Source organism: Rhynchophorus ferrugineus, unplaced genomic scaffold (genome assembly GCF_030347505.1).
Source record: "Rhynchophorus ferrugineus isolate W39M unplaced genomic scaffold, kcgeb_rfMv2 rfM1, whole genome shotgun sequence".
In the NCBI taxonomy this organism is placed as follows: domain Eukaryota; kingdom Metazoa; phylum Arthropoda; class Insecta; order Coleoptera; family Curculionidae; genus Rhynchophorus; species Rhynchophorus ferrugineus.
In genome coordinates this window covers 95,887,256-95,905,885 of record NW_027472580.1, presented here as the reverse complement: position 1 = coordinate 95,905,885, position 18,630 = coordinate 95,887,256, and the positions used below count along the sequence as shown (strand labels likewise).

The following is an 18,630-nucleotide window of genomic DNA, read 5'->3' as shown; positions in this document are numbered from 1 at the left end:
TTTTTTTCAGTTTTCATCTTTCAAGGCACGAAGTTTAAATCAACGAGCTCTACAACTCTAGGTCGTTAGTATATTGTTTACATAAATTGGCCGACAACTGATGAAATATAGCAATGAGTTTTAAAAAAATTAAAATAAAAATAAAAATTATAAGCCCTAAACTCTAAATTGTTGATCTCGTTGATATATTCATTTTGTTGAATTTATATTATTATTAATTATGGGTAATTAGTGTGGGCACGTTAGATAATACGAAATATTAGAACCATAGCATCATTAATACCCCTTATTAATGGCTAGCAATTTATATACCTGAGTATAACATATAGAGATCACCTGAGAAGGTTATTACCCAGTTTGGTGTTACAGTTATTCCTGTCAATTTAGACAGTGAATCACCACCAATTATAAGAACTTTATTTTGTAAATATTAACTAATTAATAATTAATCTAATTGCTAGTAATTATTTTTCTGGTTACTGCAAATGAAATATTTATAAACGTTACCTCTAAACCAACGAACTCGTCGGTTTATTAATTTTATTTGTTTTTTTGCCGTTTTGTAATATTTAATAAATTTATACAACTAGGGGAGGTTTATTTGAAAAAGAAAGGAAACAATAAAAAAAACTTTCTCATTTCCTTCATTTCATTTCATTCATTTCTTCAATTCCGAGAAGCAACATGGCAACCAACTTATCGATCTATTTTTATATTTTTATTGAGTTAATATTTCAAAGGAAACAAGTAAATATCTATTTCATGTTAAGCGAGGGATAATGTTTCCCACAAACTAAAACAGACGCCAATATCACCCGAAATGATGTTAATAAAGGATCGTGTTTATGTCAGCTCTAATATATAGTATATCCTTCGAAAACGAACCCTTCTAATACAAATAAACCTGTTAATATAACTTAATACTGTACAGCGAAATTAGGCTTAAGTAAGCATCTAAATAATATCGTTGGCAGTATCTACGTTGAATTAATGAAACTTTAAAGGCATTTCGAACTCTTGGCGTCCGAACTCGTTGAAAAATTAACAACAAAAATCATTTCATATTTCAATATAGGGTCCCTAACGAGTTCGCATTGTGGAAGTCATTTTAAAGAAGGAAAGGAAACGTCGATGTCGAAATTTTTTATTATTACATCGGGTGGGATTTAGCGAAAAGCTTTCGGTCCCCTAAAATAAAAGCATCTCATTAGTTCAGGAAGGAATTAATTGCGAAAATATTAAATTATGTTATTTGTGATATTCTACATATAAATCCTTAAAATATAATTGATCTTATTACTATAGTGAATTTTCTAGGCATGACTACTTGATGTTTAATAAGTAAGTAGTTTAAAGTATATTATTTCTATATCACAGCTAGATTTTTTTTGACAAGATCTATTCGTATTGTTTGCGTCTGAGCAACGTTGTCGGATATAAATTAAATCCCTCTGCATGTGCGCCATCCTGAACCCGATTTAAACAGTTTGGCGAAGCACCCTGCTGCCTTGCATTAATGAGCAAACTAATATGAAAGTTTGCCTTTCCCGGCTCGGGAATATTTGAACTTTAACAATAAATGAGCACAGTGATAATAAATTCCAGATAAAACTGTCTAGTTGTTAGCTTTGCTTTTAGATTATCCCTAATATAACCGAATTTTTCCGGTTATTTATATTCTAAATATATGAACTCGTTGGAATTTTGATAATTTGAGTTTTTTTCATCTAGCACTGCTTTTAAATTTCCTTATTTACTTATCGAGTAGCCATGGAGTCGCTCGCTTAAAGAAACAAAATTATTGTGTTCAAATAAGTGAATATTTGAAGTCGCTAAGTAACAATATACCTTTAAAGGGTATCTGAGAACAATAGAAGCCAAAAACCAATCAAGTTATATATTATCTAGCAAAAGAAAATTCGAAAAATCGGTAGAAAAAAATTGCTATTATTTTTCTTTCCGTCTATAATCCGATCCCTATTATTCTAGGTTTGTCTTTAATGATACTGAAATATCTTTTTACATTCTAAATGTATAAACTCGTTGGAATTAATTAATAAAAGGAACTGTTAGTCTAATAAAATTAATTGCGGAAAATTGTTATTTGCAATACTCTACGCGTAGAAACTCGTTGAAATATATTTGAAACATTGATTTTCCTAATACAAATACCGTTTAATAAAGATAAATTGATTTCTGGAAGCAATTTTGAGTATATTAATTAAATACTTTATATTCTTATAGATGTAATCCCTGTGTATACATCATTTGGAACTCGATTAAATCAGTGTATAAAAACTCACTGCTGTTTTGCTCAAGTTTGCGACTCTGGGCTAGAAAATTAACAACCGCACAATAATAACAAAATTGAGTTATTGCAAATTTGGCTTTTGTATTTCCACGAAAATATCCGGAAATTATGAAGTAAATCGAATGTTCTAAACGTATGAACTCGTCAAATTTACATTATCTCAAAATTGATCTGGAGAGTTTGTTTTTATTTCTGTTATTTCCATCCGCACACCATTGTTATCTATAAATTAAAACCATATGCATATGCGTCACACAGAACTCGATTTAACGTTAAACAGTTTGTCGAAGCGCCCTAAAGCTTTGCATTAATGAGTAAACTAATATGCCGTTCTGAATCTACCTTGCATCTAGAATATCCAGAAATTAACAAAAAAAAATCGAATGCTCTAGATATATAAACTCGTTGGAATTATTTTGCGTTTTCATAGAAATATTATTTGCTTAAATTAACATCCTATGGAATTCTGACAAACTCTCTGGTTATATATTACATTCTATATAGAAATTATTTTAAATTATTGGACAGTATTCTGCAAACTAATATATGAATATTTGAAAATAATTTAACTGAGGCTTTGAATTTCCGTCTGTTTAAACTCACCTTTAGGCTAATGGCTTGTAATTAAAATTACGCCAGTATCACAACTTTGATATAAACCCTTAAATATTTAATCGGAGAATCTAATTCCGTATTAATTACTAAAACAGATTTCAATTTAATGAATACTCTTGGTCTGTTTGTATTAGGGAAGTACTCATATTCAATTTCCATAAAGTCAAACTTAAGTCGTGTGAACAGAACACACGTTGTTATCCAATTTAGAAAGAGTAATATATTTTTAAAAAGTATTTATTTACACTCCAAATATACAAACTCGTTGGAAATAGTACAATCTAGTCAGTCCAAACATATTTAATTCTAAAAATGTTAAAACATATTATTTGCAATAGTCTATATATAGAAACTTATTGTAATATAACATTTATAATGCACCCATTTTCGTTATATAACTACCGTTTAATAGATTATTATTTCTATTTAACACTAGAGAACACTATTTAACACTATTTTATCTAAGTCTTTGTTATATATTGTGGGCTATAAATTAAATCCCTCTGCATATACGTCATCTTGACTTTGGTTTAAAGTATTTAGCAAGGCAGCCCACTGCCTGCAATAATGAGTAAACTAATATGAAAGTTTCCCTTTCCTAGCTCTGGAATATTCTAACTTCAACAATAAATGGTGGTAATAAACCATTTTAAAGTTTGAGAATGCATCAAAAGTACGCCGAAATTATCACTGAAATTTAAGTCTCTAGATATGTGGACTCGTTGGAATTACAATATCAAAGTTTTGAGCTTTTAACAAGAGTATTGTGTTTCTTTTGGTCTAAAAATAATACTGAGCTGACAAATTGCTTTATTTTCTCCAATTAAGATCTTATGAGGTTCCAATAAAACTATATCTAATTATATATAACGTTCATTAGTGACACTTCGTTCATTATTTTCAATTACTTTATCATGGCACAACGTTTTCGAAATTAATTGGTTCGCTTGGTATAGTATTTCGTTATTTTGTATGAATATTTGAGCAGATTTTAATTGAAACTTCGTTTTATATTTACCTTTCGGCTAATCGTTCGTAATGAAAATTGCGTCAGTATTATTTTAGTATAAATTTATAAGCTGTTAAATATCTAAACGACAGATCTAATTATGTATTAATTAACTAAACTAAACAACTTAATGAAGGCGCTTGGTTTTGTGGGTATTAGGCGAATGTCTCGTGAAGTAAAGCGAAGTCAGGATATATTGTTTCAGTATTTCTTTCTTTCTATCATAGCACTGTGTCTTGTTTATTATTTTTACCTTCTTGTTGGCCAGCAGGTGGCAGCAATGTGGGCAAATAATATAAAGCCCTATGATGTTCGTCATCTCTTTTTTTATTTCTTTTATCCAGTGTTTTTCTCTATAAGTACTAGCTCTTTTCCTTTATCCCCTTCGTTGAATATACAACGTGGGGCAAAAGTCCCGCTACCATTTTTATTACCTATAACTTTGTTCAAAGAAAAGATAAGTAAGTTTGGTTTTCATAAAAAATTCGTTTGGTCTTTTTTTTCCTTTTCTTCGTTTTTTTCGTTATGATGGAAAAATTATATTGGCTAAATAGTGACCGCGATTCGCTATACAACTTTCGGCTCTTTTTAAGGCATTTTTTATGACAATCTGCAACATCTGAGGCTGAATTTCTTCAATTTCGTGACGAATATTGTCTTTAAGATGTTGAATCGTTTGGGGCTTATTCACATAAACTTTTGATTTAAAAAAAAAAGTCTGGTGCTCTTAAATCCGGAGATCTGGCTGGCCATACTAAATCGCCACTTCGCGAAATTAGTCTTCGTGGGAAAACGTCATTCAGTAATTAAATTGTTGAACGAGCTGTGTGTGCTGTGGCCCCATCTTGCTGAAACGACATGTCTTCTAGTCCTTCCTCTTCCATTTTAGGTACAAGAAAATTTTGAATCATGTCTTGGTACCGTTCAGCAATAACAGTACCAGCAACACCTTGGTCATTTTCAAAAAAATAGGGACCAATGGTGTTTCCAGCATGAATACCGCACCATACAGTTGTTTTTAGTGGATGCAATGATGTTTCATGAGTTAGTTGAGGATTCTGTGTTCCCCAAAACCGACTGTTCTGTTTATTAACGTGGTCACTGAGAAGAAAATGGGCTTCATCATTCATTATCAATTTAGACGAAAAATCTTCAATTTCAGCAGACAGCCTTAGGATTGCATTACTGAACTCAACTCGTTGATCAAGATCTCTCGATAGCAATTTTTGAACTAATTGTATTTTGTACGGGAACATTTTCAAATCAGTTTTCAAAATTCGTCTTAAACTGCGTGCAGAAATGTGTAACTGGGAACCATGTCTCCGAATAGATGTTTCTGAAGACTCTGCAACACTATCGCGCACCAGAGTCACATTTTCAGCGTTACAAGACGTCCGTTGTCTTCCAAAATGAGGACTCTCTGCTGTCATACCATACTGTCGAAAATTCGCATGTAAATGATAAATCGTGGTTTTGTGAGGCACTGAACGATTAGGATATTTTTGACGTAATTTCCGCAATAATGGAACGATTATCTTTAATAAATATTGTCACTGTAAAAATATTGTCATTGCAAAGTGGTAGCGGGACTTTTGCCCCACCTATCAATTTATTTTCATGTAAATACATAATGCTGTGTTAAATGGTACATTAAGAATCTTAATTTCTTATCTTATTTTAGTTCTGTATTTCTACACTCTTTATGTGTAAACTCTGTGTCGGATATAATTAATAACAGAAACTGTATAATATATAAATGTATAAATTTCTTATTACAAATACTCTATATTTAGAATATAACATTTAAAATGCATTGGTGTTAACTCTGGTGCCATAACTATCATTTAATAAAAACAAATTGATTACTAGAAACCGTTTTTCGAATGTGCTACAAAGTCAGGTTTTGATGACAGCTGGGATGACACAACATACCATATCATCTGGGAAACAACCGCTCTACATACCTAAATCTAAATTCGCTGTATTAAACTCTTGATGTATAAATTCGTTGAAATTAATTATTATATGAATGCTAAAAAAGAAGTTAATTGAAGCTTTCTGTTTCTGTCTGCCTATCATAGAACAAATATAGGTTCGTAATTAAAATTCAAAACCTCAACTTTGATATAAACAATTAATTATATTTAGTCTACAATGTATATGTTGTCATGTATTTTTCCATACTAGAATACTATTGATGTACAAATACGTTGAACTGTTAATTTTCGTGACATAACTATCACTTAACAAAAACAGAACCACTGCTAGAATAGATTTTAGTTTAGACTCGGTTTCTTGGATTTATTAGTAAATACTATTCCTAAAAAATATTGTTTACACAGAATTTTAAACTCTAGATGTTTGAACTCGTTTGAAACGATCTAAGGGTACATCACCTTATCCCCTTTGAGGTCCCTGTGCTGTAGTAGTAAGATAAAAATTGCAAGACTCCTTGTAATCAAATCCTACTCAGACAGGATCGTTTGTCTCCGGAGATGTAGGGTCTATTTTAAATATGCCAATTCGCGTATTATTCACACATTTCACAATCTCCACCTTTAGCGTGTCTTAGCGCTATGCAATTTTATAAATCTATAATGGAATCTTGGAATGGTAGACCGATACAATCTCATAATGTATTTTTAATGACTGTAGATTTGATTAAAATCATTATTACTGGTTATTAATGATGTTTTTACATAAATAATGAGTTAATTTAAGGTATAATTTGTTAACTTAAAGCTTACCATAGTAAAACACATTTTTTGGCAAACTTCGTTTTTTTAAATCAACATAATTCCCTTCAAGGGTGATACACTGATTATAGCGACCCTCCAACTTTTCGATATCGTTTTTGTAGTACGATTTACCCTTTGCTTCAAAATAGGCCTCAGTTTCGGCGATCACCTCTTCATTCGACGAAAATTTCTTCCCAGCGAGTATTCTTTTTGAGATTTGAGAACAGGTAATAGTCGCTGGGGCCAGATCTCGAGAATACGGTGGATAAGGAAGCCCAATTCATGGATTTTTGTAATTGTTTTCACTGACTTGTGACACGGTGCATTGTCTTGGTGAGGCAGCACTTTCTTTTTCTTCAAGTGCGGCCGTTTTTCGGCGATTTCGTCCTTCAAATGTTCCAATAAAGCTATGTAATAGTGGCTGTTGATGCTCCTTCCTTTTTCAAGGTAGTCAATGAAAATTAATCCATGCGCATCCCAAAATAGAGACGCCATAACCTTGCCATCCGATTGTTGCGTTTTCCCTCGCTTTGCATCGGGTTCATCGTGTGCAGTCCACTCGGATGACTGTCGATTAGACTTCGGAATGAAATGATTTCACCCATTGTCACATATCGACGCAAAAACTCGGGTTTATTATGCTTGATCATCTTCAGCACTGCTCCGAATCATCAACTCGTCGTTGTTTTTACATACTGGCGCGACTGGGATCATTTTCCTTAACGGATTTTACACTCTTGCAGGACGATCATAAATATTAATAATTATAAATAATAATCATAAATATTATATATATATATATATATATATATATATATATATATATATATATATTCTGTGGTATTTCCTAGAGTATTTAAATATTTTCAGTAGCATTTCATAAAATGGTGGTTATGTATAGTATTTTGCATTATTTTCCAAGTTTTTTCTATTGCTTAAAAACTTCAGGTTTGTAGGTTCTATTTTAGACAGCCAAAATATGGAAGACTATTGCCTAACAAAGATGCGGTTGCTACTTATAATTTAAATAAGACATTTTTATAGTAACTTTTATAGTATATAATTATTATATAAAAATTATTATATTAAAATTATTAATTATTATATTAAAATAATTATATTTGATATATTAAAAATGTCTAATATATAAATATTGTCAAATTGTAATTATAATGTATTTTCCTATTTTAAAATATTTTGCTTAAAATCTCTGATCGCTACACTTAAATAAAGTGTGCTTTATTACTTTTATTGTGTTTTCGTTATGATTATTATATTTTAAACTCCCCTGGTGTCAAATATGAATACCTGGTGCTGTCGCTCCCTCTGGTGGTACTTTATTAATGTATGCCAGTTTTTGTTCTATATATTCTCTATGTTTTATTAGTAACGCTTTCTTTGAAAAAGCCTGATTGATGTTCGTATTCCAGTATTTTTTACATCAATATTAACAACAAGGGAAAATTGTTTTCGAGCAATCGTCATAATCACGGCGGAATTAACGAAGCCAATTGGTCCTTTTTAAAATTAATGACGATTCTCGCGCTCGTTTCGCGCATTTTTACCGCTATATTAACAAGAAATTTTCCGGGCTTACCAGCTCCCGGCTATTATTTACTTCATAAAGGGGCAGCAGTAAAAGGAAATGGCGTCAATTCCCGCGGAAGGGCGACCCGGGCCGAATAAAATTTTACGACCTTCGTATTACTAAATATAGTTTCGGGTGGCATCGAGACAAAACAGACGAGATGTCGGCGAAATTTACGACGAACCACAGAAAAGCATTCTAAAATGGCCTACTCACGTTCTTCCAGGTGAAAGTGATACCTTTGGGACGACGTAGTCGGAAGTATTTCACGATCGGCTGACCCAACAGCTTCCCGTGGCCACCGGCTACCTGAAATTTCAATCGGTTTAATTAGCATCTCTAAAAGTGCGAACTCGTCGGTTATAAATTTCCGCGAAACCAGTGGTTTAATTAATTTTTATTGTTCGGTTTGTTTCGTTTTATTGTCTAAAAATACTTGTTGCTTGGATTTAACTATTGGCAGAATGTTCAACTGTTAAAGTTATGTTTCAGCTCTAAATATATAAGGTTAGGGAAAAACTAATTTAGGTTTTCTGTCTAATTTTTAATTCAAAATCAATTTAAAGTGTACTATATCATTATTTATATTGCACTGAATATAGTACATATTCCATTTTCAATAGTGCATTTATATTGATCTAATATACTTATTCCAACTTTTATCTTTTCCGTCAACTTCTGTTGTTTTTGTTCTGTTGTGTTGTATAACATTATTTGTTATCATCTTAAGTCCTATATTACCCAACAGTGTATGAAGGGATGTTCTACATCCCTCGAATAGCTGCATCTTTCTAATGTAATTATAATATTTTGAAGAATTTTGAAGACGTTTAACAAACGGGCGACTTTTGCAGGCTCATTCGGTTACATGTTCGAACAGCATTCTATCTCTTTTTAAATAGAATAAAACGAGAAGGAAAATATTGTCTGGCTGTAAAACAAATTTACAACTCTCAACAGGCACTTATTGATGTTGTGAGTTCATTGTTGTTTTCAATAGACCCGATGCGATTTAATACAAAGTAACACGATCTGTTGAAAATCCTTTAAAAATAATTTATGGGCCTGACAAATTACACAAAATAAATAATTTATGAAAAACGAGAACTTAAACTTGAATAATAACCGTACTTACTTGTGTCAGTTTCTCTCCGCATCCCACTATAGCCAGGCTGGGATTAAAAATAATCCCGAACGGAAAGAGCTGAAGCAACAAATCACAATTGAAAGGGGGCAGTTTGCTGATGGTCAACAGATGGGCCTCCTCCTTTGTCCGCTTCGCGATAATCTGAAATATTTCATTTTCCTTTTAGCCTGACACCGAACCTAATCACTTTTATCGCCTCACAATATTTCCCTTGATGCAAGAAAAATGGTTTTCCCCGAACCGATCTCCCTCTCTTTTTGCTCGCGGTGTTATCTCGCATCGTATCGCATCTCCATCATCCACTTTTAAACCCGCATGATTGATTATTTTGTTCCATGGGCGAGAAGAACATTTTAATAATTTTGTTTTTAACTAAACAAGGCGTAAACTTCGGTTCGGTTTACCACTTGACCTTTTCGCAAATCCCGCAACCTCCATTAGATTTTGAATTTGGTTTGAGAGAAAAGTATTTTGGTATTTGCGCGTTGTTTAATCCATTACGGGAAAATATAATACTGTCGAGTATTAGGACCAGGAATTCCATTTTTTTCTTAAAATTAATGTTTGTTGATGTACAAATTAGATTCTGTCGAAAAAATGTGAGTAGACGACCACGTTTGAAGTCATCAAACCAATGTTTTATTGTTGTTTCTGATGAAGCGGAGTCCTTATAGTACTTTTCAAGCCATTGCTTCGCTTGAATGGTATTTTTTCTCATCAAGAAGCAGTGTAAAATTAAAATACGAAATTGTCTTTGATCTATTGTTTTATAAATAACAAAAGTAGTGACACTATTAGCACAATAACTCAGAAACATTGCGTAAAATATCATGAAACTTTAACAGATTTCGTTTGAAGGTCAGCACTAACTAAAAAAGCGGTGAATTCGATAAAACTAGCGCCATCTATGTGTTAGGCCCGAGACTTTTCATGCCATGTGTTATTCTTCCATTAGTTTGATGAAATAATATCATTATTTATTACTAGATAACCCAATAAAGTTCGTCTACGTCACAAGCATTTTTGATGACGATATTATGGCCGTCAGATGGAATGCGATCTAATGCTGTTTGTACTTCTTGGAAAATAGTTCGCTTCACTGTTGAATCTGATACAAATTTGAATGTTAGTTAAAAGCTTTTATGAAATTTTATGAAACTGTCCTGTAAAATATGCGTTGTTTGGTTGCGTCATTTGGAAACAACAATTATATTCTTTAATCTAGCCACTACTTGCTAGAATCATTTTCCATCCCTAATGAGTTTAACTAAATTTCCGTAAATAGTTGCCAAATAAAACTAAGGTTTTAATCTTAGAGTAATATATAATATATACTCTACGGTTTTGATCTTTTTCGACAGTGAAACAAACTATTACATTGACAATGACACTTTGTATCGAAAAGCAAAATTCTTTTACAAATATTTAAGAACCAAAATTAGCCAAAAAAAAAGAAAATTTAACAAAGAAAACTAGCAGTAGGAAATACGTGTGTAAGGCATACTTTATTAGATAAATAATTTATAATATTTATCTATTAATAACACTCATTTGTAGATTTGCTATCAAACGCAGAGATATTTATCATATTTTTTTAAATTATTTAATTAATACATTGTTACTAGTCGCTTCCAGCTAACCTACAATTTGTCTTTATGCTGACCTAAATCTAGGTATATAACTAGGAGGACTCATCGGCCCTAACTCAGTCTCTGATTGTTATATATAATGTTTATACATGTCACTGCTGAATTTTTTAGTATATGCACCTCACTACACAACACTATACAAGATCAGATGGTTTGATTCTTTTGAGTCTGTGTCCTGTTCTGGTGGTATCCAAAAGTTGCAATATTTCAATATTAGTATGAGAATGGAATCTTTTCTCATGGTCCCTTGCAATTCTCTTGATTTCTTGATTGACTGTGGGTATCTGAAGGTCTCGATGTAGGTAATCAGTCCTATAGTATTTGGGTGCACCCACAATACCTCTCAGGATTTTGTTCTGAAAAATTTGTATTTTATTAATGTTACTCTTTGCAGAACATCCCCATAATTGAACTCCGTATGTCCATATAGGTTTCAATATTTGCTTATATAATAGCAATTTATTATGTACTGATAATTGTGATTTTCTTCCAATTAGCCAGTACATTTTCCTATATTCCGGTTCTTTTCTTTTCTTCTTTATATGTTCCTTCCAGCGAAGTTTTGCATCGAGATTCATTCCGAGATATTTAGCGTTGTTGCTAAATAGAATGATAGTGTTATTTAATGTTATTGGTGCTTGTACGGTCTGTTTATAGGTGAACTGCACATGTACAGATTTACTTTCATTAATTCGTATTTTCCAAGCTTGTGTCCAATTTTTTATATTGTCACTTGCCTGTTGTAATTTTCGTGAGGCTTCTTCACTATTGTCTCCGACAGCTATAATCGCAGTATCATCAGCAAATGTAGCCATAGTAATATTCTCCATTTATGGTCTATTACAAGTGTAGAGTAGATAAAGCATTGGCCCCAGTACACTTCCTTATGGTACACCTGGTTTAGCGTCTTTTATTGTAGAGTAAGCTTCTTCTTGTTTAACTCTAAACATTCTGGCCGTAATGTACGATTTAGGTAGTTCGATGTGTTGTTTTGGTAACATTTTATGTAGTTTATGAATAAGGCCTTCGTGCCAAACCTTATCGAAGGCTTGTGCTACATCTAAGAATATAGCTTAGCATACTTTTTGACTTTCGTAGGCTTTTTCAATAACATCTGTTATTCTGTGGACCTGGTCAATTGTTGAGTGTTTGTTAATAAACCCAAACTGGTGTGTTGGTATTAGGTTTTTTCTCTCTATGAATTTAAGATAAATAATATGAAAAAAGAACTTGTTTGAAGATGACAGTAGAGGTAACAATGGAAAGTGGTCGTATTCGTATACCTTTATACTTGTATATTTCTAATTTTGCAGGGATTGGAGAATATTAACATGTGGTAGAAGAAATTTAACACCCTTATTTTTAATTGCTTTCTCACAAAGTTTAGTTATTGTTTTTAATAAATTATTTAAGTATTCGGGGTCCAGTATCTCCTATTCACATTTATAAGTATTCCCACAATTATACTGAGCTTAAAGGGTATCGGTTCTTCATTTTTCTCTCAAGTGGATCCTATACTAATTCGATAGGAGAGAAATCTGGCGATTATGATAACCATTTCATGATTTCCAACATTTTTTCGTTTCGTTTTTGCTGTAGCAACCCCTGGCCTGATTTTGACAAGTATTTAGAGTCATTGTCTTGTTAAATAATAAAACTTCGGCTAATTAGATTCACTCTAGAATTCCCCAAAAGTATTTTCGGATAGCGTTTTTATTCAATTTCCCATAAATTTTAATCATATGGCCGATCGATTCTCCAGGTTTGGCTCCGAGAGACTTCTTTTTGTTTCCGAACTTTAAAAAGTCACTCGTCGCGCAGAAATTTGAGTCGAATAAGGTTGTCATCGTCGCCTCAGAGGTTCACTTTGCAGTCCTCAAGGAAACCTATTTTCCAGACGGGTTAAAAAAGTTGGAGCTTCGCTGAGTGGAGTGTATGGAGCTAAAAGGAGACTAATTTGAGAACTTCTTGAAGTACTTCTCGGATCACCCTCGTATTTGAACGCTACAAAGTACACTGAACTATAAATTAATAGTTTTTTAGATCGTAAATCCTTAGTTAAAGGATATTAATACAAAAACCTAGTGACAAAACTACCAACTTTAAATAACCAACAATTTAGCGGTGTAAAAACCTTTTTGATCATAAAACGCGTGTAATAATAAGACACTATAATGTTACAAGTACGGTCTTAAAAATAAGACTCCAATACTAATACGTTTACTTCAACATTGATTTCACTAATTTATGTAAACTAAAATTAAAGTGTTTCCAAACTGTTGAACGGTAGTATGTAAAACTTTGCGTAAGTGTTTTGCTTACGTTATACATCAAATTCTCCATGCATCGAAGCTATTTGATGTGGACCAAATAATGCGATAAAATCAATTCTAAATCTCTTTTTTATCTTTCCATCGAGGATCTATTTCCCTGGTGAATTATAAAGTTCTAGTATCCCATCCGCCGGTCGGACAGTCGTCAATCAAAATGACGATATCTCCCTTTATAACCGTCATATAAACGTAAGAGGAAGATCGATGGTATCACTTTGAATGTTCGCCTCTTTAGCCCCAACAACTTCTTAATAGAAACTTGCTGTTTGTGTATGGGAAAGTTGGAAAATGCCCCGATTTTTCTCGTCAATTTTCCACCCCTCCGGCAAACTGTTACCGGCCCATTCTTTTCGATGAGTTCGTAAAATATGCCATTATAACTTGCGCTTGCTGGAAACTCGCAAATATTTGCCCGACACCAACTTTTCCAGGAAAATGGGAATTAAATTTAATATTGAAATAACAGGAAATCAACGGCCGCGACAAGAACAGGAAAACACGAGCGGAAGATTAAAACCTCTTGTAATTTCAAAGCTAACAATACAAAGCCTTTTCTTGGCTCTTGAAGCGTTTGTTGTTCTTATACTTCCAAATCTACGAACTCGTTGATTTTAAATTGGAAATCGAGACTTTTGAAAGAAAATAATTGATTCATTCGACGCATAAGAAAACCATTGTTTATGTATTTAATCATCAGCGGTACACTAGTTGTCATATTTTTGACAAAAACATGAACACAGCACAGATAATTAAAATTTCTTCTATTTCACAAAGTATGTTAATCAAGGCAAAGCTCTTTCTTAGCCTTCACAGCTTTTGTTATCATACTTCTAAATATATGAACTCGTTGATTTTAAATAACATATTGATTCTTTCCTCGTGTAAATCTATCAACTAGTTAATTTTAAACACACCCTAATAGAGAATAATTATAAATATGTTAGTTATATTTAATTAAAAATATTATTTAATACTGAATATCTTATTTTATATTTTGTTTATTAAATTTTGATAACTCTAAATGTATAAACTCATCATACTCTATTCTAAAAATGTAGAGGAACTTTGTAGTAGTACTATGAGTAGAACTTTGAACTTTTTATTTTTTATCTCAATAAGTAATTATCATATGGCCCTACTCTTTAGACTTAACTTACTGTATGTTATCAAATGCGTCTCTTCAAAAAGAAAATCTTCTTATTTAAATTTTGGGAACTCTAAATATATGAACTCGTCGGATTCACTTTAAAAATTTACTCATGATTTATACATAATCCGACATTATTTTCGATATTATTTCAAGTAGCATGATATTTGACTCCATTTTTATCTCAATTAGCTATAAATTAAATAAAATTGTTGCTTTTGTTATCATACTTCTAATATATGAACTCGTTGATTTTAAATAAGATATTGATTCTTTCCTCGTGTAAATCTATCAACTAGTTAATTTTAAACACACCCTAATAGAGAATAATTATAAATATGGTAGTTATATTTAATTTAAAATATTATTTAATACTGAACATCTTATTTTATATTTTGTTTATTTAGTTTGTTTATTTTAGTTAGTTACTTTGTTTATTTTAGGATTATTTTCGATATTATTTCAAGTAGCATGATATTTGACTCCATTTTTATCTCAATTAGCTATAAATTAAATAAAATACTTACATACTGCGTGTTATCAAAATTCAATCTAAACGTGACTATCACAATGGTTCTACCCTCGACTTGGCTAGTTTCCGTCGACAGTATATTGGACTCCAACTCCAGATGGTATATTTCGGCGGCAATCTGTTCCAGCTGTCCTGCAAAAAGCAATAACGCCCAAATCGATACCAACGTAAAGTTTGGCGGCCTCTCGTCGAAGCCGTCTAACTTTAAACAAAGTTTCATCGAGATATTACGGATAGATACCCATTAGGTAATGCGTGAAGCCGCTCCTTTTGCTTCGGTACACCAACACGCAGCCGTGCTGGTCGACTTTGGTCAGGTACATCGAGGGACTTTTCATCTTCGGATAGGACAGTCTGAATTGTGAGTGGATGTTATCTACGTTTTCGAGGAAATCCGTGAAATTGCGACCAGTTGCTTTGATTGTGGCGTCATATCTGTAAATCATTAATCGATATTAGTAAAATTCAAAATTTATGAGGTTTCATTTTTGCTATAAATTTATGAAATTGTCATTATGCGAAAAAATATGAATGAAGAGTATTAAGTACCATCAAACATGTTGAATATGAAAATCTGTTAGCTTATTTTATTAACAATTATATGAAGAATATTTACATACTACTTTTTTCAGTAAATTTTATCAGTTTCTAGAAAAAAAATGGTTAAACATATCACTTAAACTGTTAAAAATAATTGTCTCTTTTAAAAAATATTCTAGTAGATTTAGGAGTTATATATAATCATAGTTTAATATTAAAACATACTCTGAAGGTATTTTACATCGATGATTATTGATATCATCACTTTATTTGATATTATCAGAAAAAATGACAGAGCCTTAAACTGTACAACAAATGTATTGTAATAATGAATAAATTCCAATTTTTATTTCATAAAGACATTAATATAACAAGTTAATAAAGAAATTAGAAATATTAATAATTTAATAAATACGACGAATATAATAAACACTTTTTCTGTAAATTAATATTTTAAAATTTTCAGCTCCAAATGTATGAACTTGTCGAACTGCATTTTATAGGTTATTCATCATGATTCATCATTTATTTATCATTTTTTGTCACATATTTCGATTTTATTACAAGTAATATTAGTAGTACGTTTTATCTCTTAATCATTTGTAGGCATAGCATTTAGTAAAGTAATCGAAAGACTCCTTGATATTGAGGACTTGTTTATTTTATATTATTAAAATAGTTTTTTAACCTTAATGGAAAAATCATTTAAACTAAAATATATTCCATCAACTTTGAACAAGATTAAGATGCAACAGCTTCTCATATAAAGTTATGGACTTACATGCGTAAGAAATATTAGGATTAGGATTTCAAGGTACTTCTGTCTATACTGACTAACACTTGGTGAATCAAGTTGAACGAAATAAAGTCTGCACACATAAATTTTACCAATAAACAGAAGTAGTACTTATCTATTAGACTAAATGATACACAGATCCCTTTTGCTAACTCCTCTAAGTATCTACAAATGGTCTTAAATGCTGCTGAAAAGTTCATGCCAAAAAAAACGAGAGGAACTTAACATCAAACTGGAGAGAGTTTATTGGTTACTTGAAAGAAATTTCAAGTTGTTTACATATGACAAACTGCTCTTATATAAGCAAATCTCAAAAAAGATTTGGATTTATCGCATTCAACTTTGGGATTGCACCAGCAAGAGCAACATCCAAGTGATCCAGCGCTTCCAGAATAAAGACTAAGACACATTACGGATGCGCCCTAATACTACCGAAACAGAAACATCCAGCGAAACCTTCATATAGATACTGTTGAACAAATCTTCGCCAAATTTACCAATAGCTACAAACAAAGATTATTACTCTGTGTGAACGTCGGGCATACATGAGTTGAGTAGTCTCATGAGTTGGTAAAATGGTGCTAATGCAAAATAGTATTATGCGAGTTTCTTCTTCAATAGAAAATATATAAAACGAAAAATAGTCATTAAAAAACCCTCGATATCAAAGCTGAAGCCCACCCTGAAGATATAATATGCAACGGTTACGAAACGTCGGCTAGTTTTTAACCGACTACAAAAAATGAGGAGGTTCTATGTTCGGCTGTATATATTTTTTTTAATGTCAATTATGGACCCATTTTCAACATTATTTTTTTATTCGAAAGAGTGCACTTCCGAGGTGGTCCCATTGGAACTAAGTCGGAATCTGTTGGGGGAAGGCAAGAAACCCAGGAAAAACCTCAAATTTCAAAAGCATGTACAAAACTTTTACATATTTTTTATCTAAAATTATCAGATATTTAGGTATAATGTTATTGCTGAACTGACGTGACGAAAAATCAGAAGGAATTCAATGAAAAGACATTCAGTTTGCTTTTTAAACACTAACCATATCATATATGAAGTCGTAGTAATATTGTAGGCAACCGTTTCTATGGTGCAATGCTTAGAACGTTAAGCTCACATGCGGAAGTCGCGTGTTCGATTCCCAACAGGCAATAGCAATATTTTTTGTTCTAGTTTGATTGGAACATTTGTCAAATCCCTTAAACTATATTTTTCCTCATATGAACTGTACTTTTACTTGGGCTATCCATTGTAATACTTAATAAAATAACTGCGTAATTTATTGAGATAAAAGCGTAAATAAAAGCGTAATTATTAGATATTTACTAACTCTAAAAAGAGAAAACTAAAATATGTTTAACAAAAAATTGAACTGACTTCAAAAAATAAATAACGAACTCACTAAAAGGTAAAAAATAATAAAACTTAGATTTTTAACACAAAAAAACGTTTTAAAATAAAGTATATACATAATAATCGTTGTAATAACTAAATAAAAGTAAACAAAGAACTTATTTATCCCATCTACTCCACGTATTTTATCTTCTACTGTATACCCACCCTTTAGCTTAATAAACCTATTTATCTATTTACAATATTACTTTAACCACTACCAACTGATTTTTTCAAATCAGTACGGAGCCTAAACATTACACAAATAATAATATAATTTTGTGACATATACATAAAGCGAAATTACGGAATAACCATCCCAGTAGCGCCAGTAACCACGCTGGGTAAGACCGGTCTTCTGGGATGGTCTCTAAGTCACCGCCCAGTCGGTAGACTTTATGCCGAGGACCATGGTTCGAAACCCACGTTAAATTGTAGGTTCACTCCAAATTTAAACCTCGTTGGTTAAAAGGAGTCTAAAATATTAGGAAAAAAGGAAATATTCCACAAATGTTTGAAGCTTGAAAGGTGGTGTATTGTAATTAGTAAATAAAAAAAAACAAAATGAGAATTTACTAATCTTTTGAACTGCTGATTTAAAAAAAAATTAATCAATCCCAGGACGCAATAATATTTTCCCTCGCGAAATCGACGCGACCCTCATTATGAATGGGGGGCACGTGGGCGCACGCCTGATTGGGGACTCAATTAGAGCAACAGCCCATGTTTTTCGCAATATAACCTTTAAATCAAAACCGTTCCCGCGACCGTATACTAATTAAAACGATGTCGAAATCCCGAATTTCCGAAATTTAATTTCGGAA

The 18,630-nt window shown here is 32.0% G+C and overlaps 1 protein-coding gene and 1 long non-coding RNA gene across 4 annotated transcripts in view; one reads left to right on the top strand and one right to left on the bottom strand.

Annotated features, from left to right (window-relative positions):
- The window catches only part of LOC143193104 (soluble guanylate cyclase 89Da), a 65,058-nt gene that overhangs the window by 26,843 nt on the left and 19,585 nt on the right, over positions 1–18,630 (bottom strand). For both annotated transcript variants that reach the window (XM_076399069.1, XM_076399078.1), the window contains exons 3-6: positions 15,311–15,504; positions 15,065–15,201; positions 9,397–9,549; positions 8,478–8,570 (exon numbers count right to left, since the gene is read on the bottom strand). In XM_076399069.1, the coding sequence (XP_076255184.1) occupies positions 8,478–8,570; positions 9,397–9,549; positions 15,065–15,201; positions 15,311–15,504 (577 nt within the window). The remainder of the gene's footprint in view (positions 1–8,477; positions 8,571–9,396; positions 9,550–15,064; positions 15,202–15,310; positions 15,505–18,630) is intronic.
- LOC143193260 (uncharacterized) overlaps positions 1–18,630 on the top strand; it is a 74,020-nt gene that overhangs the window by 45,097 nt on the left and 10,293 nt on the right. The window lies entirely within an intron of this gene.